This window comes from Cucurbita maxima, unplaced genomic scaffold (genome assembly GCF_002738345.1).
Source record: "Cucurbita maxima cultivar Rimu unplaced genomic scaffold, Cmax_1.0 Cma_Scf00026, whole genome shotgun sequence".
Lineage (NCBI taxonomy): Eukaryota > Viridiplantae > Streptophyta > Magnoliopsida > Cucurbitales > Cucurbitaceae > Cucurbita > Cucurbita maxima.
This window is the reverse complement of record NW_019272042.1, coordinates 303,289-327,099: the sequence shown is the minus strand read 5'-3', so window position 1 is coordinate 327,099 and position 23,811 is coordinate 303,289. Positions and strand designations below refer to the sequence as shown.

Below are 23,811 nucleotides of genomic sequence, written 5' to 3'. Positions count from 1 at the left end.
GAGTTATTGAGAGGTTCCATATTACCGAGCCGAATTAGATAATAAACATTCAAACAGAGGAGCAAAATTGAGGCACTAATGTATGCAATAAATAAATCGTGAGTCACGCCTTTTATTATTAACTTTGCTATACATGATGAAGAAAAAAGAAAGAAAAGGACTAACACGAACAGAACACTCCACAACATTGAAAAGCAGAAAGGAAGCATGAAGAAGGAAGAACTCAAAAGGGTTTTCTGGGTGCTCTCAGCTGCTGAACCTATTCTATAAAATAATCTCTGGAAAACATGTTGAACTTAATTACGTTAAAGATGATGATGGATAAACCAACCCTTCAATTATATGAAACTTCCCACCCAACCCTCCAAAGGAAAACATATATAAATTTCTTTTTCTGCAAATTAATTTAAGTACCCTAAAAAAGCATTGGGGTGAGATGAGATGATCACGATTCCAACTAACAAAATTACAGCAGCAGCAATTTGGATTGACTACTCCTAAATAAATTCCTCTAACACTTTCGATTTCATAGGGTCGGGTGGCCGAAATGTCTCCAACCGCAAATTCGAGTTCGTGCGCACGTCCGTTAGGAACCCTTCTCCTTTCTCTGACCTGATTGCTTTCAAGACGTTGCCAAGAACATCAGCTGCAAGCCCAGCTTGACGAAGGGCTCCAGGTTCCTCTCCACCTTGATAGATTAGATCTCCAACTTCTTTCAAAGAAACCATGCTTTCTGTGATGACTTTGGCAAGAATCCGACCCAAATATTCTGGAGCCCTTGGGGCATCATTTACAGCATCTTCTAAAGTGGCAAGAACTGCTTCAAACCTGTCCAATGGAAGGAACAATTTCACAAATGGGTTATCTCAAAGCAAATGCTTACTTAAATGCTTCTTTTTCTTTTATCATTACCCTTTAACAAGATGAGCTTGGTTCAAGGTGCCATCATTAGCCCTGGAGAGGTTCACAACAAGTTTGCCCAAAAGATCCCTTTCCAAATCCGTCCTCTCGAACGCATCGTTGACCCAGAGACTAATAATGGTTGGATGGAAGTCTGGGGAATTCAAGTCTTTAATGCACAGGGCTACTTCCTTCTCATCTCTGGCACTGAAAAGCAGACAGATAAAAAGTTAAAGCAAAGCAAGTCATTATATCCCATTCCAATAATCCAAGCGTGTCGAACTCATATGGTTTAAAGTCGAACAGTGTCCCATGTTTGAACTGGTCCAGTAAAATAAAATTTGGACAATGTCGGGCTAGTCTAAAATGTATCACGAAGTTTGAACTAGTCCGGTAAAATCAATCTAGAGCACTACTAAAGGTAATAAGCCCATTCAAAGAGATTACAAAAAAAAATTATCCCGCTCGAGCATTCAGACACGATAAGTCATAAGCACTAGAAAAGTTGTTTAAGGAAGAGAATGAGCTTCAACATTTTCACTTCAACCACAAAACACAAGTTCGAACTCGTGCAAATAAAATCCAGTGCACTACTAAAAATTCAGTCATGGACTCGTGTTCAAAGATAAAACACTTGAAAAGCTTCAAATCATTCAATGAAGTGTGAGCTTTAAAATTTTCCTGTTTATATTTGTTTCATTTACGAGGTATCTATCTCAAGAAACTCCAACCAACCCAAGTTTTTGAGTTCGTTCTAAGATTCTCAACACCATTTTGAAGGAAGGCAGAATATAACAAAGGGCTTTTAAACAGATAGAACTCAGCATAAACAAGTCCATAATTTGATATCTCACCAAACAATAACTATCTGTACCCATGTTCTCAGGTTATATATGCTATTTGAGTCCCCAAAACCAAATAAACAATGACGTCATATATATAAATAAAAACCCAATCAGGGAAAACCAGCTGTTTCGTGTTCCTCAAATCTCGAGAGCTTCATCTAAAAAATTACTGAATGTAAGATAAGCACTAATACACTTAGATAGGACATAAAGAACCCTCAGATTTCTCTAAATATGTGGAAAGGTATCATCTCACAACATACCACGTTACAACCACATCATTCCCTTATGCATAGAAGCTTACTAAATGGATTAGGAGTATATAAACTAAAATAAAGTGATCATTATACACAATTAATGGCATTATCAGATAAACGAAGTATATGATATTGAAAAAAAATGTGACTTGAAAGGAAGTTTGGTCGTAGAACTAACATTTGTAGCAAAAACCCAGTAAACATCAATACAATAGTACCATCTATACCCAGTAATCTATTATGCAAGCACAAATAATGTATACATGAAACTGCATACCTGTAGAACTCCTTGATTGCCGTCAGTGATAATTGTCGCAACCGATCTTCAGACAAAACTTTTCCAGATGGAAGACTTGAGGTCAATGTTGGGGACGGTGTGGCAGGCGAAATCGGACGAGATCTATCAAAATGACCTGAATGTCTCAAATCCTTATTCCCATAATTTGAATAACGGTCTTGACCACTTGTATGGTCCAATAAAGTTGGACCAGAATATCTCTCTGGCATATGTCTTGAAATTGGATCCTCTTTGGAAGTTAAGGTTGCACGCTCTGATACAGAGCTATATCCGTTCAAAAAAGCTGTTGGTGCACTTCTCAATTCTCCTGTAAGAGGGGATATTTCGGCAGGAGCAGCAGAACTTGGTTGAGGTCCTCTAATGGACATTCCTCGAGCCAGACCACCCTGTGGTCCAAGAGTAATAGAATCATCTCCACCAGCTCTGTGAGGCAATGTAACAGACAGTGTCCTAGCTTCGTAAGACTGTCTTTCATCTTGACGAGCATCCTGACTAGCAGCATATCCACGAGCCTGATTTGGATATCCACGAAAACCTCCCATGTGATTACCTGGGGATGAAGCAGCTGATCCCCTAGGGCCATAATCCATAGGTGGGCCCCCTCGCCTTGCAGAAGGATTCATGCCCGGACCACGACCAAACCTACCAGTTTGAGCCTGCCGCTCTTGAGCAGCATCTCTGTGTACTTCCTCAATCTTTTTCGGGCCTTCAACTTTTCTCCTCTGCTGCCATTTGTTTTTCCTCAGATCAATTGCATCTTTAAGCATGAACCGGACCCTGGATGATAATTTCATGTTGTTTGATAACATTGTCATGATCTCAAAATAAGAATCCATATAGCCTTTTGCTTTGGGATGATCTATCATCTCTCCAATTGTGCTCATCAATTTGCACAAAGCTTCAACATCTTCCTCATCTGGATTCTGATATTCCCCCAGTAACTTCTTGATGCATTCATGCATTATTCTTTCAGTCAACATTTTCTTCTTGTACAATTCGCCTATTAATCTAATGTTACCAAGCATTCTTCTCCTTGCCTTTATGCGTTTTTCTTCCCTTTCCTCTTCAGATTGCTTTACCTCACCTTCCTCTTCAACTTTGTTTGCTTCTTCCTGTTCTCTTTCACCTCTCTCAAATTCCTCCTGACACTTATTGAGTAACAATCTCTTAAAAGTCATCTTCTCGTTGTCTTCACTTAAATCAGGCAGTTCTCCAGCAAGATGAAAACAGAAGTTGGCATACATTTCACAGAAAGTAGGCTCCATTAAAGCTTTGTCAAAAATCTGTGATATTACTCCAGTTAGAGTTCTGCCATTATCGACGTTTACTGCTTTTACTTGCTCAAAGAGCTTTTCAAAATTCTGGGGTGTTAACTTATTTAGTATGGCCTTCAATTGCCTTTGCTTGGCTTCTTCTTCATCTGACACCTTACCCACCTCATACTTCTTCTTAGCTTTGTGCATAGTCTGCAATGGTGTTTGCGGCGAAGGAATTAAACCCTTCTGAAAATTGGGAGCTCGTTGCCACCTATCTGCATCAGAATTATTTCTTTGTAACCCTCCCTGTGGTCCCATAGACTGCAAAGGCCCAGCAAGTATCCCTCCAGCATACTGAACAGGAGCCTGTGCTCGGGGGTTCCTTAGAACACCAAAATTGGCTCCTTGACCAGGTCGAAAACCCGCATTAGCACCATAAGCTAGATCCAAACGAGGATCCTGTCCTGGAGCAAAAGGTCCAGGCAATTTGCTCCATCGGTCATCATCAACCAAATTACTGCCACGGCGATCCAAACGTGATCCTCCACTTGATGGTCTATCTACTCTTCCTGCATTTGGATATGAATCACGATCAGGATGATGAGATGCATTGGCATGAGTACTCATCAAGGACTCTATATCAGGTGTAACTTCAAAGTTATGTGGAAGGTCCAGAAACTGCTCAGCAAACTTAAGGAGAAAATCCCTAGAATACTTCTTGGCCATATCTCCCATTCTGTCATCACCGTCAAGCACTGATGTACCTACACCATCTCCATTTGCCGATTGCAGTTTGGGTGTAGCAATATCAGCAGCATCTTCCCAATCATCAGGCTCAGCTTTATTCAGTGCAACAGCATCTTCTTTAGTAGCCTCAACAGACTGCTCCGTGTCAACACTAGAAGATCTCCTTTCTGTCCTCTCAATGCTCTCAGAATGTGCTACTGCTTCTTTCTTCTCTTCAGGTCGCTTATATGCATTGTAAAGGTCCGAAGTTGTTCCTGCAGCATCTGCCATTTGAAGAATTGCCTTTAGCTTCTTCCTCCCTTTTCCAGTATTACCCTTAACCCTGCTCATCTCTACAACGGATTTATCCTTGGTGCCATAAACAGCATGTGAACTATTGCCACCGATACCAACGGTATCCAACACCTCTCCATCATTTTTTCCATCTGTAAGTCCCAGGTTTAGAGCAGGTTCAGATGGCTGGTCAGATATGACACCTGTTTTCATTAAAACTTCATTGCTACTTCTATTGTCATCTCTACCAGAAGCATCAACAACTAACTTGTCACCTTGGGTATTTTCAGGAACAGTTGAACTAGAACTCACGGAAGCAGACACGTCAGCTCCTGCATGACAACTCACAGGTTCATCCACAGCCCTTTGAGCAGCTTCAGAGGTGGAAACCTCGTTGCTAGCAGTAGTTGAGCTCCCAACCAAGTCCCTATCTATTTTCTCAGAAACCTCCACAGATTTAACAACATCAGGATCCGAAAGATTTTCAGAATTCTTGAAATCTACAGGAAGTTCAGAAGATGTTGCTTGTCCCCGTTCTTCTGTTTTCAGTATCACAGGTTCTGAATGCTTTTCTTTTGAGCATGCATCCTGCTTATCATCAGAAATGAGATCTGAGTTCTTGACATTCACCAGATCAGAATTTTCAGAAGAATGAGCTGCAGAAGCCAAAACAACCTCCTTAGGTTCTGAAGAATCCAGAGTGACTGATACTGACTTGCTTTCTACAGCTACTGGAATGGTTGAAGATTTAGCTTCGACAGCTTCAGAAACTGTAGAAGGAGAAGTTGAGTCCAGCACTTGACCGGGCAGTCCCAAAGCTGATGAAGCTTGTCCACTAATCTGTAAATAGTGATGAAAACATACCAAGATAATATAACAACCTAGAGTAAAAAAAGCCATGACCGTAAAGGTCTCCAGACAAGTTAAGAATGGACAAAAGTACCTGATGCTGTGATTGGGTGTATCCTTTCTTGCTTGTTTTCTTCTGATGATCCTTGTGTGAGTCTGAACTTGATAAATTTTCCCTTCTCCCTTCGTTATGTGTTCCAGCTAACTCAGACTCCTCAGAGGAGGCAATCAATGAAGATTGCACAGAACTGGAATCTTGGTCGTCGAGTAAAACCATTGGAGGTGCTTCAGTAGACTGCTTAGATACTGCAGATGAAGATTTCATCATTAGTTCTCCTCCAACTTTTGAATCGTTCATAGAACTCTCCAATGATGTATCTACTGCCCTCTGAGAAGAAGGCGGGATTAATTCTACGGACGGGCTCAAGGGTTTTTGTGATTTTCCTTCTTCAGTTGCAGGTAATCTATTTGGTAATGAGTCAGAACCCTTGCCACCTGTAGGATCAGCAGGCATTTTGATTGTAACGTGAACTGTTCCTGAGGGAGCAGGGGGCTGCTGCAAATTATGAGTATCACGAATATGCTCTCTATTAGGGGGATCTGAAATTCCATGCATTGGGCCCCCACCAGGCTTCTTAACATGCAGATCAATGTACGGAACACTTTGAGAGCCCTGGCTGACTGGATAATTAAACATGTGAGGCTGAGAATTTGGTGCAGCTTGACCACTAGGCAATGGAAGGGAACTCGGGCTTGCAAAATATAAAGGATTGGGATTGTAAGAATTGGGATAGTAGTTCATTGCATGACTTGGTGCAAATGGAAGAGGCTGAGTTTGAGAGGGAAGATTATATTGTGGCCTAGGGCCTGAAGAACCAGTATCAGCATATGCATTTGTTTGCTTATTGTCAAATATTAGCTCTTCATGCGTCTTTGGATCAGTAATTCTAACAGCAGACTTACGAGGGCCACCAAATTTCCCTCCTTGCTGTTGAGGGTACTGCGAAGTTACATTGATGCCTAAGTTGCTTAATTGAGGAGGCAACTGAGAACCTATTTGAGGTGCAAAACCCAAGCCCTGTCCCTGATGAATAATACCCTGTGGCTGCATGGGATGGGGATGAAGACCAGGAACAAACATTGGCTGTTGCACTTGAGGAGAGCTTCCAATCTGCAATGGCACAGGAATGGACATGTGCAGTGAACTGGGGGTTAAGCCCTGTGATTGCATCTGTGGGTTGGGACCTCCAAACGGCACAGGTACTTGTGGTGGGTGGAAAGGCATTGTCATAGGGATTCCAGACATAGGATTGGTGAGCTTCTGAGTTTGGATTGGCGGATGATTTGGTGGTGCTTGCACATCCTTTTTAACCTTTTGAACTATGTGAACATCCCCAGTATTAGGTTGGTTGAAGGTACAAGAATCCTTCTGTTGTATCGGCTGTCCGGCATTAGGTTGATCACCAGCTCCAGCATCCTTCCTTTGTGCATGTGGCTTAGGAACTAACGGTATGGGCATTTGAGGAACTGGTCTAAAAGATTCATGGCGTGCCTGATGTACAGCAACAACATACAGCTTTAGAAAACTAAAACCTGGATATGCTAGAAACTAAGCATGGCACATTGAATCAGAATTTCCAATCTATACAATTATACAATGCAGTCATCTCAAATCCAGACAAGATAAATTCTAGACAGTTAAAGGCTTCTCGGATATATAAAATACAACACTGAAACATGCAAAAAGAAGACAAGTGATTTTGCATGCTGCATCGACTACGGTAAGAACTAGTCTTCAAAAAGTACTTTTGTAGTTCAAAAAACATCTACTAAATGACACTTGCTTCATCGTCCATTGACTAGCGGAACCGATAGTCCTAGAAACAAGACAATCCAGAAGGAAGCAAAACAAACCTGGTCACGTTTCTGTTCATCTAAATTGGGAGGAGCTGAGCTAGTCCTAACTGGAAGCTACAAAACAACATAGGAATCTCCATTACAAAAGGATAAAAAAAATAAAGAACAGCATCAAGAAATTTTGAACGAAGGCACCTGCGTGCAATTAATAATTCACATTTAGCGTATTAGCTTGTGGAATTATACCTGCATACCATTCATGAATCCGGGACTTATCGACCCAAATTGGAAAGAAAATTCCTTGGGTTGATCTCCAGCACCTAAGACATTAAAGGATCACTAAGTAGCTTCAAGAGGGAAAATATTGATTCACATTGATCAGAAAAACAAGCACAGAAACCGTATAGTACTACTACTTACCCTTTGGCGGGGTAGTGGGCAAAGCCCCATCAGAACTCAAGGGCGAAGATTGAGAAGTTGGAGCTTTAGGAACATCTCTCGTGCTTCTCTGGATATGTGGTGCTTCTGTAGGCTTGGCAACTGCACCTGTAACCCTTAAATCAGATATTGCTGCAACAATCCACCAAAAAGAAAATCTCCAAACAGAACGAGAAAGAATTTTTTTTCTTTTTGAATATGGAAACTCATCCAAAACAATTTCCCCTTTAGAAAAACTGTGTACTTCCCAAAATTCCTCCAGTAAAAGATAGGAAATAGAATCAAATAACAAGAGAATAAAATATTTAGTAACAATACCGCGCGATTGAATCAGCACAGACTCACCATTTTGCACTCCTCGCGGGTTAGGAGCATTACTCGAATCCGTAGAATTTACAGGAAGAAGACCTCCTCTAGATTGCCCTCCTTGAGCATTATTAGTCTTCTTAAAACTAAACAATAGCCCCCAACAAAATTGTGAGAATCAAAGAAATCAAGATACAAAAATCATTAAAAATCAACACAAACAAAAACAAAAAGAGCAAAAGAAGGAGAAAATTCAACAATCGAGGCAAAAAAACATCACAAAACCAAAACGAAACGAAACAAAACGAAACCCTAGATCATTACCTACGATTAGAAGCGATCGACGGGGTAGGGGCGGACCCACCGGCACCGCCGGGCTTAGAGTGATTGCCTGAAGAGCCTCGCGGTGGATTGAAGTTACTGGATCGCCCGGATTTGCGATACTGACTGTAGCTCTCGTTCTTATCGGACCTTGATTGATTGAAGGACATATATTCCAACCCTTGATCTCTCCCAAAAAAAATATTAAAAAAAAAAAAATCGATTCTTCCGATTACTCCCTGCAAAAACAAAGAAACCCCATCAAAAAACACACCCCCAAAAGCAGAAACACCCCCCCCCCCCCCCCCAAAAAAAAAAAAAAAAAAACACATATAAACACGAGAATGGGGAGAGTAAGAGAGTGAAGATGAAGAAAGAAACCTGTGGGAGTGAGAGTGAAGCGATAAATAGAAGGGTCGCAGCAGCAGCAGAGAAATTAGGGTTTTTAATGGGAAACCATGAGAGAAGAAGGAAGAGAATGGGAGAAGGGGGAAAGGAAGAGGAGAAGGGTATGAGAGTATTGTGTTCGTGTGCTGTTTGTGGGTGTTTTTAGAGAGAGAAAAAGGGAGGGGAGGCACCTAGAGAGAGAAATGCTTAACAAACTGACTGGTAAGATGGGTCAAAAGAGGTAGATTTTTTAGGAGATCGGAAATCGAACAAGTCTTACTTAACTTTTCCCCTTCCTCCCTCCTCCCTCCTCCCTCCTCCCTCCTCCCTCCTCTTCCAAATCCTAATCTAAATCATCAATCACTTCTAGGGTTCTTTGTTCATCCTTTTCTAAATCTTTCCTCCTCATAATTTATTCCCTAATTTCTCTCCTATTAAAATTAACCTTATTTAACTCTATCATCAATTTGAACATAGCTTAGCTGAAACCGATGAAAACATATACCCTAAAAGTTCATACATACATATGTATCAGTTTCAACTACTCGGGTGGTCGACTCAAGACCACTCGAGTCAATTTTAGACTCAACTTGTGTTTATCACTAACTTGAACATAACTCAAGACATATTCACTAAAGTTTTAAGGAGACAAACTAACAATTTAACTCATTAACCTAAGACAGTTGATTTTATATCCAACTCGTTTTTTTTACCAATTTGAGTGTAACTCAATTACTTAAAATATATACCCTAAAGTTAAAAAAAGATATACTAAAGGTTTAACTCATTGACCTAATACCACTCGAGTCGATTCTTTTACTTAACGCGTAATTTAACTAATTGATACACAGATACCCTAAAAGTCCAAAAAGATAAACTAACCGACCCAATAACACTTTATTTTTTTTTTTAGCATGACTCAACTAATTAAAAAATATATCTAAAAGCTAAAAAAAAAAAAAAAAAAAATTAGGGTTAAATAACATTTCAACAATTTTTTATGTTTATTTATTTATTTATTTTTTTTTTTGAGAAAATGTCAAACTTAAAAATGGTAAACAAAGACTATTCCATTAAATAAGATTCCTACTTTATAAATTAGAAAATTATATTTTGTGAGAGTTAATATTATTATTTGTAAAATAAATATTAGTCGTGTAAATAATATAAAAACACTTCATGAATTTTTTAATCTATTTATCATAAGTTTTCCAAAAATAAATATTAAAAAATGGGAAAAAACATTATAAAGTGTAAAAAAAAAAAACAACAACAACCATAACTATGAGGGTATAATAATTGCATATTTTATAGTTTATTTTTAATTTAAAAAAATATTTATTTCCTCCAATTTTAAAATACGTTTCACTCTAAATTTTAAATATTTTATAGATAAAATTAATAATTAGGAAAATAGTTAAAGAAAAAAAATTATTTAATTTTTAATTTAAGTATTTAAATAATAATTATACGAGTATCTTTAAAAAAAAATTAAAAAGTACTCTTATTATATCGGTACTATATTTTAAAAAATAGCATTAACACTATTTAATTTAAATTTTTTTATTATCGTTAATAATATAGACGAAAGTATCTTATAGATTATCTCTAAATTTTTAAATTTTTATTTCAAATATTTATGAGTATTTTTTAAACGTGTTATTAAACTTTTTTATAAAAAAGTTTAAAAATATTTTTATAAAATTTAAAATAAAATATTAACCTTTCACTATATCATTAATGGTAAAGGCATTTTTTTAATTTTTTTTAATAATTTAAATATATTATTTATGAAAAATTATTTAAAATTTATATGAAAGTTTATACACTATTTATAACTAATCAAAATTTTAAGTTGACCCATTTTTTTAATGGAATTTTAATTGGGCTTATTAGAATCATGGGTTTTATTTAAATATATATATATATAATTAAATAATAACTAATAAAATAAATAAAAATTTGTGATTATTAGAAAATGGATCTGAAAGAATTAGTGGGCCTGGCTTACACAAGTTACATCAGTTCTAAAGCCCAAATAATAAAACATATATTAAAATTTTATTTTCCAATCTAAAAACAAATATGTCACAAGTATGTAATATGTTTATTAAATAAATTAACAATAAAGTTGAAAATAATTATTAATTGGAATTATTTTAATTACAAGTCATGAATTTACCTTGTGAACAAATATTAATTGCTATTAAATGGTATTTTTGAAATGAATTTTATTTTTTCGCGTCTTTTTAAGTCTTTGAAAATTTTTAATCTATTATATAAATTTTAATTTAAGTCGTACCTGAGACCTCAAAATTTTAATTTCAAAATATATATTATTAAAAGTTTAAGGACTAAAATTGTAATTTTAAAAATTTTTAGACCAAATATTTACGGTGTAGACAGCATGTTGAATTGAGTCAATGCGTTGGTTTCTACTAGAGCATTTTTTTAGCTAAAGGCGGTCGAAGCAAAAATAAATGATGAGTATATAAGTTCATACGGTTACTTCCACCTTCTTATGAATACACGAAATCAATCTTAATATACAAGAGACAAACTTTAAATTTTGTTGAGGTTCACTGATAAACGATTGTAAAAGGAAATAAAGTTATGTAGTGACAAAGGTGCATTTATGATTCAACACCGATAGCAACCGTTAAAGAATAAGAAGAAAGATAGCACGTAAGAAGAGGTTGCTAGAAACGAGTCCCAGCATATGAAAAACAATTACGATAATAGATCATGTTTGTTTAAAGGACTCTAGGCCAGATGTTGACACCGTCTCTCTTGATAAGACATTATGACTTTCTTCAAATAAAGACATAATTCATTTCCGTGATAGGTTAGCTTTATCGTTATTGAATATGAGATGCTGTAACACAAGTTTGTACGACAATGCTAGCTCGATAATTATGCTAGGTGTATGGTGAGAGTTATTTAGGTGGTCAAGTAGATGAATTTTGCACATCCATTTCAAACTATTCAACGTTTCAAAATCTTACCCTAAAAAGGGTTGCATTTGTTTCTTGTTCGAGTTAGAAAAACATTCATCTTTATCAAGGGTGGATTGTGAGATCCCATATCGATTGGAGAAATGAACGAAATAATGGTATTAGAGCCAGACAACGAGCATGTGCCAGTGTCTGAAACCCTAAGGGATGTGGATTATAAAACCCTACATCGATTAGAGAGGAAAACAAAACATTCTTATAACAACATGAAGACCTCACACTGGCTATGGTGATAAATAACATACCAAAATAGACAATTTATCACTCATATTAATTTAAATATTATAAATTTATTATTTTATAATCGACAATTTTTTTTTTTTTTTTTAAGTTTTGAAATAACAAAAGTACAGTTTTTAAAGGAAACAGAAAAATAAAAAGGAGCAAAACATGGGATTCTGTAACTCGTTTTCAAAAAAAAAAATTACTTTTACCAATTTTTTTTATAAGATTCGTTGAATAGGTTGAACGAATCTTAATATTATACACTAATTTTCTAGAAAATAATAATAATAAATCTGAAATATATTCAGAGAAAAAAAAAACACAAACCATAAATTCCCCAAAAAAAAGAGAGAATAAATAAATAAATAATGATTATTTGCAATAATGTCTCCAGTTTAATAATTTCGTAAAATTTTGAAGAGAATTTCCATGGCAGATCATCAATTTCTTTTCCACAGAAATAGTAAACAGAGCAATATCTTCATAAACCCTAAAAAAAAAAGGAAAAATAGATTGAAAGCAGAACAGTTCTGTATAGCGTCTGCCAATCCGATCTTCTCCACAGGAAGAGATTTCAAACGTTTCTCAATCTCCACAATCTGCACTCAATCTGAAGAAGAAAAAAACCTTTTCCTCTCGCATTCGAAAACTTTTCGCAAAATTTCTTCATTGAATCTCACGCCACTGCAACTGTATCCGTTCGCACATTCTTCTTACTAGACGCCGCAGTTTTATCCGCCGAAGACGACGACGACGACGACGACGAAGACGAGATTCTCCGGCTCTTCTCCTTTGCTTCGTCGATCTCAATCTGTTCTTGCCGGCACTCTTTGCTACAGAACGGCGTATTTCCTCTGAAATCCAATCCAATCCGTCAGTAACGAAATTCAAAAACAAAAAACCTAGAAATTGAAATCGAGAAGCGATTAATCGAATTCGAATCGCAGTCACTCACCTGTACATGAAAATGTCTCTGTTGAATCCGAGCGGCCTCCGGCAGAGAAAACAAGCTTCGAGGAAATGAGATTCCTGCCGATGATCCTCGCCGCCGGCGTAATACCGCATTCCGGTCCTCATAGAGAAATGAATTCCAGTTCGAATTCGATAGATTTGGGGGAGAATGAGAGAGAGCGCCTAGTATGATACAAAGATCGGAGATCCCGGAGCGTTTTATAGTCGCCTGAATCGGTGAGGAGTAATCCACTGCGCCGCAGACACACGGGAGCTCCGTGAGCTTGATATAGAAACTAATATATTCTCTAACGTGGAGGAAATTCATTCGTTAATAAAACCGAACCTATCGTAAGGTGCGATGTAGTGGAATATATTAATATCGTAATTAAAAAGGTTATTTGTACTTGATTAAAATCCAAGTGTCGTTTAACTAGAGATTCCTATGGAGTTAATCTATTGCCACAGTTCATGTATCTTTTTCTTAAAAAGGAAGGGACATAAGAAATTTATTATTTGGTCCTTCCTTTATCTGTTAATTCCTACTCCACCACACAATTATTGGTTATTTACATTTGTATGGACTTTTGAGCCCATTTTTTTACCATTTAGACCCTAACATTACAAAAAGAAAATAGTCTAACGAAATTATGATGGTTTGTTCAAAAGAGACCAAAAAGAACAGATAAGATGAAGTTAAGATGGCACGAGAAAAAAGAAAAGTGTAAATAGTCTTCTTGATGAAGATATCGAAAACGAATAGATAACAAGTTGCAATCACAATGTATAAAATTTTGACACATAATATGATGAGTCGAGATCGAAAGTTATGTAAATTAAATTTGTGGATTCCATGAAAGATAAATCAAATAGACCGCTACATTATAGTATCAGTTTTGTACCATTGACTGTATGTAATAAAAACTACACAGTATGTGTAATATTTTTAAATATAAATTTAGATAACTATATATAATTTTTAAATCATGTGGGGTGAATTTATAATTTGGGTCAAATTTGAGCGCTTCTCGTGGAAAATAAAAACAAACAAACAAACGGTATAAAATCTAGGTTGCTGTTGTCTGACTGTCAGTCGTCCAGATGAGGGGTATTTTGGTAATTAAGAGAAATATTTAAGGGTAAAAAGAACAATTTATAAAGGATCATAATTTCTTTAGAAGTTAAAGTGGGGCCCACGGAGGGGGGGAGAATTTAATATTCGGAATATTTCGATATTTGTTTTTAGAAAAAGCGAAGAAATGATTATTCTCGCTGACTAGACTGTGGGCCCCATGGTCCAATCAGAAGCAGACAGCAACAACGAAGCATGGAACTCTAGGCACAACATACGAGGCGTTGTCCATTGGTCCCACAGCTCTGCCCGTGTGTTCTGGGCAGCCTTCCCGCGGTTGCCCGTTGCACGTGCGGAGGAAACCGCAGCACGAGAATCCACGACCGTGCTACGTGGTGGCTGATTAAGATAGCATTAATAAACTAATTTCAAAAAATAAAATTTAACACTTTTATTAAAATAATTTAATTAGAGATTAAGATTAATTAGACCAAAGGCAGGCGCGCTGATACTGAGATCCGTGGATCGGAATGACGTGATTGTGCCACGTAAGAAAGTAAGGTGGGCCCTCGACATTTTTTTGGCGTTTAGTTTAACGTCTGGATGACGTGGAGTCGACGGAATGGTAGAGGAATCTAACTCGTGGGGCGACACATCGGAAAATAATTGAGATTTGTCGTTTTTGTTAGATTTAAGATGCTCCTCGAAATTATTTCCTTTTATTCTAAGTCAATGAATTTTGTTTTTTTTATTCGAAAATTTTTAGCCATATATTTATTTTATTATCGCTAATTATTGATGGCAAACAATAATAATAATAAATAAATAAATAAATAAACAAATAAATAGTTGTAGTTAGTAAACTGGTCCCCACACCTCACCCAATTTTAAAAATTTTATTTTAATTTAATAGAAAAAAACTTAGATTTACAATTTTATTTCTACAAAAATAAATAAATGAAATTTCATTTAATTTGTGTGAAAAATTAAAAAAAAAAATGATACAATATCTCGAACGTGCATTTCACATTTCACTAGGGGTATGTATATATGGGTCGGGTGGGTTCAATCAGCAAAATTTCATTCTTCTATTTTCTCCCGCCTCAAATTCTATATCCTTACACGATTCCCATGTTTTTGGATGGTATTTTTCGTACATTTAATTTATAATAATTATTTTTTAATATTTTTTTGTCGGTTGCCTCAACTCCACACAATCTACATAAGGATTCAGATAGAACTTCATCTGATATTTGAACCACACCTATTTTCAATGATTAAACTATGCAAAAATCAAAACCGAGAGAAAAATTATACATAGAATATGAACTAAACGACTAGTTTTCGTATCGACTCTTAGCTCTCGATCGATAGAGAAATTGAAGGAACTGTACAAATAGGAGAAAGCTCATCATTACAAATACAAATGTAGACAAGTTTGTCGTTTGTAGATTTTGTTTGTTGGCTAGCTTAGTTTGTCCTTGTAGCTAGATAGCCTTGTTGGCTTAGCCATATGCCTTGTTCTTTGTAGATTTGGCCTATCCAATTCATTCACATAATAAAGACAGGTGACCAAAATGATTGAGGGAAGTTTAATTATTTTTTTTTATTGTTTTTATGAGTTTTAAAATTATATTTACGGGTAGGGTTAATACCATTTAAAAAAAGATTCAAATATCTGATATCTTGATCGAGAACTTTCGTGTGGTGACTAGCTGAGCTGTAGTTTGGCTGACTAAATCAATATAGAATTTTGATCCATTCAATCTAACTAATTAAATTTGAGTACTGTGTTATTGCATTTTTTTTTTGTTTTATTTCTAACGATTTAATTTTTATATTTAAAAACATGTAACGATGATTTGTTTGTAAGTTAGTGGATCAACATCTAATAGCCATCACGTCAATATCTTAGCTATCTAGTCTCTTCCTTAATTCAAGTATTAAGGGTTGCGATATAAGGAAATGTAGCGATCACATCTACACGAACACAAATATTTAATGGTTAAGTGTGCTTTATGGTGAGAAATTATATGTTGGATGTGACCTCGTTTGGTCTGTGAATATAATTTTCACTCTTATGAAGCGATAAGTAGTTAACGTGACCATGTGGTACAAACCATTTGATTTTTTGTTTTATAAATTTTTTAACTTTTTTTAACTAAACCTTTAAATTATTTGTCTAATTTCAAAAATAAAAACCAGTTTTTGAAATTTATTTTTTTTAGTTTTTAAAAACATTATAGAAATTGAAAATTATTTAAATGAAAAATGAATATAAAAACAATACAATTATTCCATTCGATTATGGTAAAGATAAAAAAATATATAATTGGTTTTATTAATCAAATAAATTAACGACAATATTAAAATTATCAATGGAATAGTTGAGACAACATTATCCAAAAATAATTTACAGACATATTAATTTATATAATAATAAAAATAATAATAATGACACACCTTAACGTCATTAATGAGTAGACTCGTCGTCTTTATTGCACTCCTCAAAGTTCACTCAATTGGGCAACTTATATATATATATATATATCCAAAACCTTTTATTTGATAATTGATAAAACATATATTTATTTATTTTAAATATTTAATTTAAATTTATAATTCCATTGAAAATTAATTTCTCAATAGTTAAATATTTTTTTTTATGAGGGTTGGATAATAAATTAAATAAATAAAAAAAATATATATATATACCTGTATCTTAAGTAAAAATATATTTTTTAAAATTAATAACATATTTTTAAGCTTATTTTCTTATCATTTATTAAAAAAAAAACGTATAAATTAAAGGGGAATTAATTTTTTAATTTAAAAAAATAAAAACAAAAAAATAATTTTGTCTTTAAAATGTATAATTTAACCTGTTTATTACTTTAATATTAAAAAAATAAGTATTCTCTTCGTAAAAAAAAAGGCGCGGAGACTGATCCGAAGACAGTTTTGACAAACCAAACGCGCCGCCAAGCTAACCCAACGAAACCAATTGTCGACGCCGCGCCGTCGGTTCGACTCCGGTTCTTGACCTGCGCCATGGAGGATTACCGGCGTCGGCAACAGAGTGACGTTAGCAACGGCCCAAAACCTAGAAAGCCTGTTCTCGAGCTCTTGTGGTTCTTCGCCATAGCTGCCTGCATCAAGTTTCTTCTGATTCCATCTTACCGCAGCACAGACTTTGAGGTCCATCGTCATTGGCTCGCTCTGACCCACTCTCTCCCTCTTTCTCAATGGTACTTCGATGAGACCAGTCAATGGACTCTTGATTACCCTCCATTTTTTGCATATTTCGAACGCTTCCTTTCGATTTTCGCCAATATTGTCGATCCCCAAATTGTGGATCTTCAAAAGGGTTTAGATTATAGCAGCAATACTGTCATATACTTCCAAAGAATTACAGTTATTGTCTCCGATCTGTGTCTTGTTTATGGGATTTTTAGACTGACGAGGAATTTGGATCCAATTAAGCGGAAATTAGTCTGGGTTTTGGTTGTTTGGTCCCCTGCGCTCGTGGTTGTGGATCATTTGCATTTTCAGTATAATGGGTTTCTTCTTGGGATGCTTCTGATTTCTCTTTCGTATTTGGAGGAAGGGAGGGATTTGATGGGTGGGTTTGCTTTTGCAGTCTTGTTGTGCTTCAAGCATTTGTTTGCTGTTGCTGCACCTGTTTACTTCGTTTATTTGTTAAGGCATTATTGTCGGGGAGGATTTATAAGAGGTTTTGGGCGGCTTACAATTATGGGATCTGTTGTTGTGGCTGTTTTTGCTGCTGCTTATGGACCGTTTATCTATCATGGTCAGGTATAAAATCTATGTTTGAGCTCAAAGTTTTGTTTGTAGCAGACAAATCTAATGTTTATAGAACACCAATTTGGTTATATGTTAACTTTATCAGCATGAATACGAGTACCTTTGTTCTTCAGCTGTATTCGATACTCCCACTTGAAAGTTTGTTTGTGGCAGGAAAATGTAGTGTACAGGCGATCAATTTGGTTATATGTTAACTTTAACAGCATGAATATGAGCACATTGAAACTTCTTGCTGTATTCTATCTTCTTCAATGCATTGAGTTTAGATAGGACCTTAATTGCCACTTGCATCTACCATCAGTTAAGCATATGGCAGCCTGAAAGGGGGGTAAGAGGACTGTTGAGAATAGAAACCTGGTGGGAAGAGTATCAAGGAAGAATATATTAGAGGCCCTTTTTGAAGAATATATTGAAAATATGCCATACCTTTAGTTTTGTAGGTTTAGTGTAGGGGTGATTTCACATAGTATTCGAGGTTTTGTGTTCAGGCTCCTAGAATGAGATTCCATCTTTTCGTTGATATCGACTGTCATTTGTTGGGTTTTGTGCTAATTTCCAAACCCACAATTGAAGGAAAATTTTGAACTATATTATAACTTTAAGCTTATTGGTCGAGATTCATCTCTCTTTTGAGACTGCACTGCCGCAAATTTTATGCACATTGCACGACTTACCTCCTCAGCCTCACTTTAATCAACAACTGAACGAGTCATCTTCCATCCTTACAGTCACTATAACCGCTAATAGAATAGATCCATGGGGTTGAGTTTATAAGTAACGAAAGGGTTAAGCTAGAATTGATCCATGGGGTTGAGTTTATAAGTAACGAAAGGGTTAAGCTAGAATAGATCCATGGGGTTGAGTTTATAAGTAACAAAAGGGTTAAGCTAGAAAGTCTGGTGGGGTATGGTTTACCGAAAGAACCAGTGTTATCCCACTTCCTTCTATCGCAAATCTTATGTATACTTTCTCTTCAGGAAACTAATCAATAGTACTGACTGCACCCCGTTCTGTTTTATTTATTTGTTTACTTACTTTTTTTAATAAATTTCTAGCTACAGATTCTTAGCAGGGACTTCTTGTTGTTTTCACAAATTGCCTGAAAAGCTTTACTAATAGCCAATTCTTTTCCTTGCAGATACAGCAAGTCATCCAACGCATGTTTCCTTTTGGTAGGGGACTTTGCCATGCGTATTGGGCCCCAAATTTCTGGGTTTTTTATATTTTACTGGATAAAGGACTGTCTATCTTGCTCAGAAAACTTGGATTTAGTGTCAAGATACCAACAGCTTCATTTACTAGTGGTCTAGTTGGTGATTCATCTCCGTTTTCTGTCCTACCTCAGGTACTTTTCTGTGATAAACTAAAGCTAGGTGCAGATAATTGGGATAGTACTGAATTGTAGTTAACCCATTCGCACAAACCGTTGAATTTGTCGTGGACTGATCTTTAGACATTTATAAATCGTCAAAGAGGAGGATGTCCATGCATGTGCTTTTAAGATTTGCTAGCATCAACTTAGATGAGGAAGTATTTGTAGTTAAACCTTAAAAATTTCTAGTCACTCTCATGTGAGCATTACAACCAGCTATGCTTTTTGATTGCTTGCTTCTTGCCCTGTTTCATTCCTTGTTCAGTGGACTTAGTGTGAGATCCCATATCGGTTGGAGAGGGAAACAGAATATTCCTTACAAGGTGTGGAAACCTTTCCCTAACAGATGCGTTTTAAAACTTGGAGGGGAAGCCTTGAAGAGAAAGCCCAAAAAGGACAATATTAGCTAGCGGTGAGTTTGGGCTGTTACTAATGGTATTAGAGTCAGACACTAGGTGGTGTGCCAGCGAGGACGTTGGCACCCAAGGGAGGTGGATTATGAGATCTCACATCGGTTGTAGAGGGGAACGAAACATTCCTTACAAAATATGTGGAAACCTCTCCCTAGCAGACACGTTTTAAAACCTTGAGGGGAATCTTGGAAGAAAAAAACCTGAAAGAGGACAATATCTGCTAGTGGAGGGTTTGGGCTGTTACACTTAGGGTATCATCCCTGGAGTTTCCATTTAGATAAAGACTGAACGGAAACATTCTCACTAGTTCAATAGTTCTAGAATTTCTTTGCTTTCATAATTCGTAAGGTAGGTAATTTGTGGTCTATGTCCTTACATTACATTATTTTTTTCTTTTTTAATTTATCGCCTTTTCTGTTAATCACTTCGAGATTCAGACTTTGATATGTGAGAGTCCCTTGCATGGCAGATCACTCCCTTGATAACCTTTGTTCTGGTGCTGCTAGCTTTGTCTCCTTGCCTAATCAAAGCTTTCAAAGATCCCCTACCACGAATGATCACTAGATGGGTGGCCTATGCTTACACATGTGGTTTTGTATTTGGGTGGCATGTTCATGAGAAAGCATCACTTCACTTTGTAATTCCGCTCGCTGTCGTTGCAGTGAAAAGTTTGGAGGACGCGAGGCATTTCTTCTTACTATCAATAGGTATTTTCTTCCTATTCATGCCATTATATTTAAGTAGCCCTCAGCATCAGGCTTTATGCAGTATTCATGCCAGTATTCGGTTCGAATCTTTACGATGATAGTGAGGCTTTCTCTGGCTTTATGTTAGATATATTTGATTAAGATCTTTACAATGTTACCAGGCCCTTTTTTTTTAAAGAACTTTTAAGTCATATTCCATTCTTTATTGGTTAGGATCTTCATTATCATTGTAGTACTTGGGTAGATGTTTCATAGATAAATTCTCTAGTAATCCGAGTCTGTGATGACAAAGTTAAAGCTGAACACGGAGACCTTATAAGACAAAAATGGACTCGTGGGTAATTCGGGATGACATTAGAGGTTTTGCGATTTTCCTTCTCTAGGTTTATATGTTCCCCCTCCAGCATCAATCCTCCCTTCTTTTTGTACATTTCCTTTTCAATGTCATTTTTATCAAGCCTGGGTTTCCTCAAGCCAGTGCGCTTCGTCTTTTCACGACTTCAAGTCAGCCCTTGACCTGGTCACTTGAACGTGGCTAGTCTTCCTAACCGTGCTACATTCAATTCTAATCTCTTAGGAAAAAAAGTTAAAAATCATCTTCCATCCTTTCTTCTTGTCATTATGCTGATCTATGCATGCTAAAGGGTGTTAACATTACTTCGTTCATGCAGTGTCGTGCTATTCCTTGTTCCCGCTTCTTTTCGAAGCACAAGAATACCCCATCAAAGTGCTGCTATTGCTGCTGCACTCTAGTCTGATGTGGTTAGGCTTTTCTGCACAATTCGACAAAGGAGAGTCAGTTAAACAAGCCACATCAAAGACGAAACGACAACACGTACAAACAAAGGTAAGAACGACTTCAACTGGAGAACCATTCTGTATTAGATTCATCGAGAAGGCTTATCTTTTCGGTCTTTTAGTAGTTGAAATCTGGGCTCAGTTTTTGCATCCTTTCATTCTAGGTGGTAAGTTTCCTTTTGTACCACTGATGCTCATTTCTATATATTGCTCACTTGGAGTCGTGTACTCTTGGATTTGGCAGTTGAGATGCATTCTTAGGCCTCCTCCTAATTGAGTCACTAAAGTTAGTCATCCATGTATGAACTCTACACTGCCATTGGTAGAATATTGATACTCTTTTCATTTCAAGTTCTTACACAAAAAAAGGAGTAAAAAAGCTTCGTTGATGAAGCTTTTGTTGTCTGAATTTAACTTTGAATGTTCTCTGATAAGTTTTAGAACAAAATTTCTATTGATCTATATATGAAAAAGAAGAACAAATCTTACAATAAATTATAAGAAAGAACAGAGTAAATGAAACATTGTTCCAAAAAGCTCCATTGGAGTGACCTCTACTGCATTCAACACTACTTCCACTGAAGCATCCTCTCTTTTGCTTGATACCCAAACCATGATTTTCAAGAACAAATGATGAGTTTGTCTTCCCATTACTGAACAAAACACACCAGAAGAATGGCCCTTTATATACCCCAACCATCCCCACCCCAACCTCTGTGTGAGATTCGTTCCTCAACAGGGAAAGAGTTTTCTTGTCAGGAACGAGTGCTCGAGAGAACGCCTCTGTTGGCTCAAGATATCCAGGTTGACAAGCCACAATTTGGCCGGTTATCGTGTCGAAAGTTGGGAGCTCGACACCGCAATCTGGAGCGAAAACTTCTGTGAAGTTGTCGGAGGATGGATTGCAATTTACAGTGTTATTGCTAGTGCAGTTTCCTTTGCAGAAGTTGATGAATTGCAACGCCATGCACCCGAGACCTGCACTGTCACTCAAGCGAGAGAGCTTCGCAGCTGTTCGGTTTTTGTTGATGATATCAACAAGATCATTTGCTGGGTTTCCTGTAGAATGAAGAAGAAACTAACCTATAAACACATCCAACCAAAACAGAATGAAATGAAAAATGTTCACATGAAGTCATCACATTTGGTGCTGCTAAGGATGATGCAACAACATTATTCCCTGTATTCTTTGATGGTATGAACTTTTTCGCTACCCATTATCAAAATCAATGAACATCAATATCAAATCAAGCTATCTTCTTACTTCAAGTTAAATTCTCAACTCTCATCCCATACTTCATCGATCACTACATATTTCTAGCGATTCACATAGCATCTACAACCCACTAGAATGCCTTTATTGGCGATCCTTTGCTCCGATAGAATCTAGGGTCCCTTGAACAATGTGATATCTCGCATCGAGTAAACCCTTTCCTCCTCTCTACCCTCCTCAACGAGACCTGGCACTAGCTAAATTCATGGGTCTCGATGGACTGGTTAGTCAAAATCTACAAGACTAGTGGGGAAAACAAACATTTCTTCAATACTAAAACCATCAATCTCAAGACAGAAGTAGCATAAATTCAACCAAATTAAAACCCATAACAGTTGGCAATGCAGATTCAGCCATGGAAAAGGAAAGTCGAAGATCAGAGAAACTTACCGTGATGCTTGGAGGCAACAAGAACAGCGAACAGGGAAGAACAGAGAAGGAAACATTCAACGATACAGAGGTTCCTCATTATACCACAAACAATGATTGTACAAAGAACGAAAGAAGATCAAAAGGCCAAAAGGAGAAGAAGAAAGAGAAATGGAAGTGGGAAAGAAAAAGAAACCCTAATTGGGGAAAGGGTTTAACGGGGAGTGGGAGATTTTCCGGGAAAAATTGATCAAATTGTTGCAGAGATTGTGAGACAGGACAAGAAAGGGATGGCCCCATTTAGCCGTTTTGGTTCTTAAAGAATGGGATTTGGATGAGAAAAGGGGATTTTGGAGTGGGCACACTCATGGGTCAGTTTCTGCTGCTGCACCCAGCCCTCCACTGCCCTTCAAGAATATTCTAGGATAAATTATAAAAAATATCTATTTATTTTTTTCAAATTTTATAAATATTTCAAAATTACCCATAAAAAAAATTGTTATTATTATTATTATTTTTTCTCGTTTGAAATTTATACTCGTAAGATTTTTAAGACTCTATGATAGAGACACATTTCTACACCCTTATAAAAAATGTTTCGTTCTCTTCCCCAATTGATGTGGGATCTCACAATCCATCCCCTTCGGAGCCTAGCGTCTGATGACACTCGTTGACCTCTCCAATTGATGTGGGGGGGCCTAGCGTCCGATGGCACTCGTTCACCTCTCCAATTGATGTGGGACCTCCAATCCACCCCCTTCAGGGTCGAGTGTCTTTACTGATACACATGTCTCGTGTCTACTCCCACTTTGGGGCTTAGCCTCCTTGCAGACACATCACTTGATTTCTGACTCTAATACCATTTGAATTTGATATTCTAATGATTAAAAAATATATTATCCTAAAATTCAGGGCCTTACCGTTTACCTACTAAATTGTGATTGTGTTGACTGGAAATTTGATTACAGGCTCTTATTGTTGGGGGAAGTAGGGGTTGATCATAAATATTTGGGATGGTAATTGATGTTTTTATTTGATTAAATTGGTCGATAATTGAT

General features: G+C 36.6%; 4 protein-coding genes across 6 annotated transcripts; 1 reads left to right on the top strand and 3 right to left on the bottom strand.

The window, feature by feature from the left end:
- Positions 1 to 86: 86 nt before the first annotated feature.
- Positions 87 to 8,936, bottom strand: LOC111498992 (eukaryotic translation initiation factor 4G). Of its 3 annotated transcripts, XM_023150416.1 has the most exons (11): positions 8,729 to 8,936; positions 8,351 to 8,586; positions 8,066 to 8,172; positions 7,703 to 7,828; positions 7,529 to 7,602; positions 7,340 to 7,396; positions 5,520 to 6,977; positions 4,852 to 5,416; positions 2,280 to 4,779; positions 913 to 1,107; positions 87 to 828 (listed from the first exon to the last, which is right to left on the bottom strand). In XM_023150416.1, exons 2-11 carry the CDS (start codon positions 8,515 to 8,517, stop codon positions 498 to 500), a joined length of 5,580 nt encoding a protein of 1,859 aa, XP_023006184.1. In that variant the 5' UTR covers positions 8,518 to 8,586; positions 8,729 to 8,936; the 3' UTR covers positions 87 to 497. The 3 variants fall into 3 exon arrangements, with proteins under 3 accessions (XP_023006184.1, XP_023006183.1, XP_023006182.1); XM_023150415.1 differs by having other exon boundaries at positions 2,280 to 5,416; positions 7,703 to 7,822; XM_023150414.1 differs by having other exon boundaries at positions 2,280 to 5,416; positions 8,729 to 8,935.
- A 3,391-nt stretch (positions 8,937 to 12,327) lies between these two features.
- Positions 12,328 to 13,129, bottom strand: LOC111499186. Its single transcript, XM_023150702.1, has 2 exons — positions 12,929 to 13,129; positions 12,328 to 12,827 (listed from the first exon to the last, which is right to left on the bottom strand). Exons 1-2 carry the CDS (start codon positions 13,048 to 13,050, stop codon positions 12,650 to 12,652), a joined length of 300 nt encoding a protein of 99 aa, XP_023006470.1. The 5' UTR covers positions 13,051 to 13,129; the 3' UTR covers positions 12,328 to 12,649.
- A 3,918-nt stretch (positions 13,130 to 17,047) lies between these two features.
- LOC111499081 (probable dolichyl pyrophosphate Glc1Man9GlcNAc2 alpha-1,3-glucosyltransferase) lies at positions 17,048 to 21,504 on the top strand. The gene is made up of 4 exons (XM_023150539.1): positions 17,048 to 17,812; positions 18,960 to 19,166; positions 20,076 to 20,313; positions 20,985 to 21,504. The coding sequence occupies exons 1-4, from the start codon at positions 17,048 to 17,050 to the stop codon at positions 21,386 to 21,388; spliced, it is 1,614 nt and encodes a 537-aa protein (XP_023006307.1). The 3' UTR covers positions 21,389 to 21,504.
- LOC111499082 lies at positions 21,481 to 23,141 on the bottom strand. Its single transcript, XM_023150540.1, has 2 exons — positions 22,775 to 23,141; positions 21,481 to 22,170 (listed from the first exon to the last, which is right to left on the bottom strand). Exons 1-2 carry the CDS (start codon positions 22,851 to 22,853, stop codon positions 21,563 to 21,565), a joined length of 687 nt encoding a protein of 228 aa, XP_023006308.1. The 5' UTR covers positions 22,854 to 23,141; the 3' UTR covers positions 21,481 to 21,562.
- Positions 23,142 to 23,811: the final 670 nt, after the last annotated feature.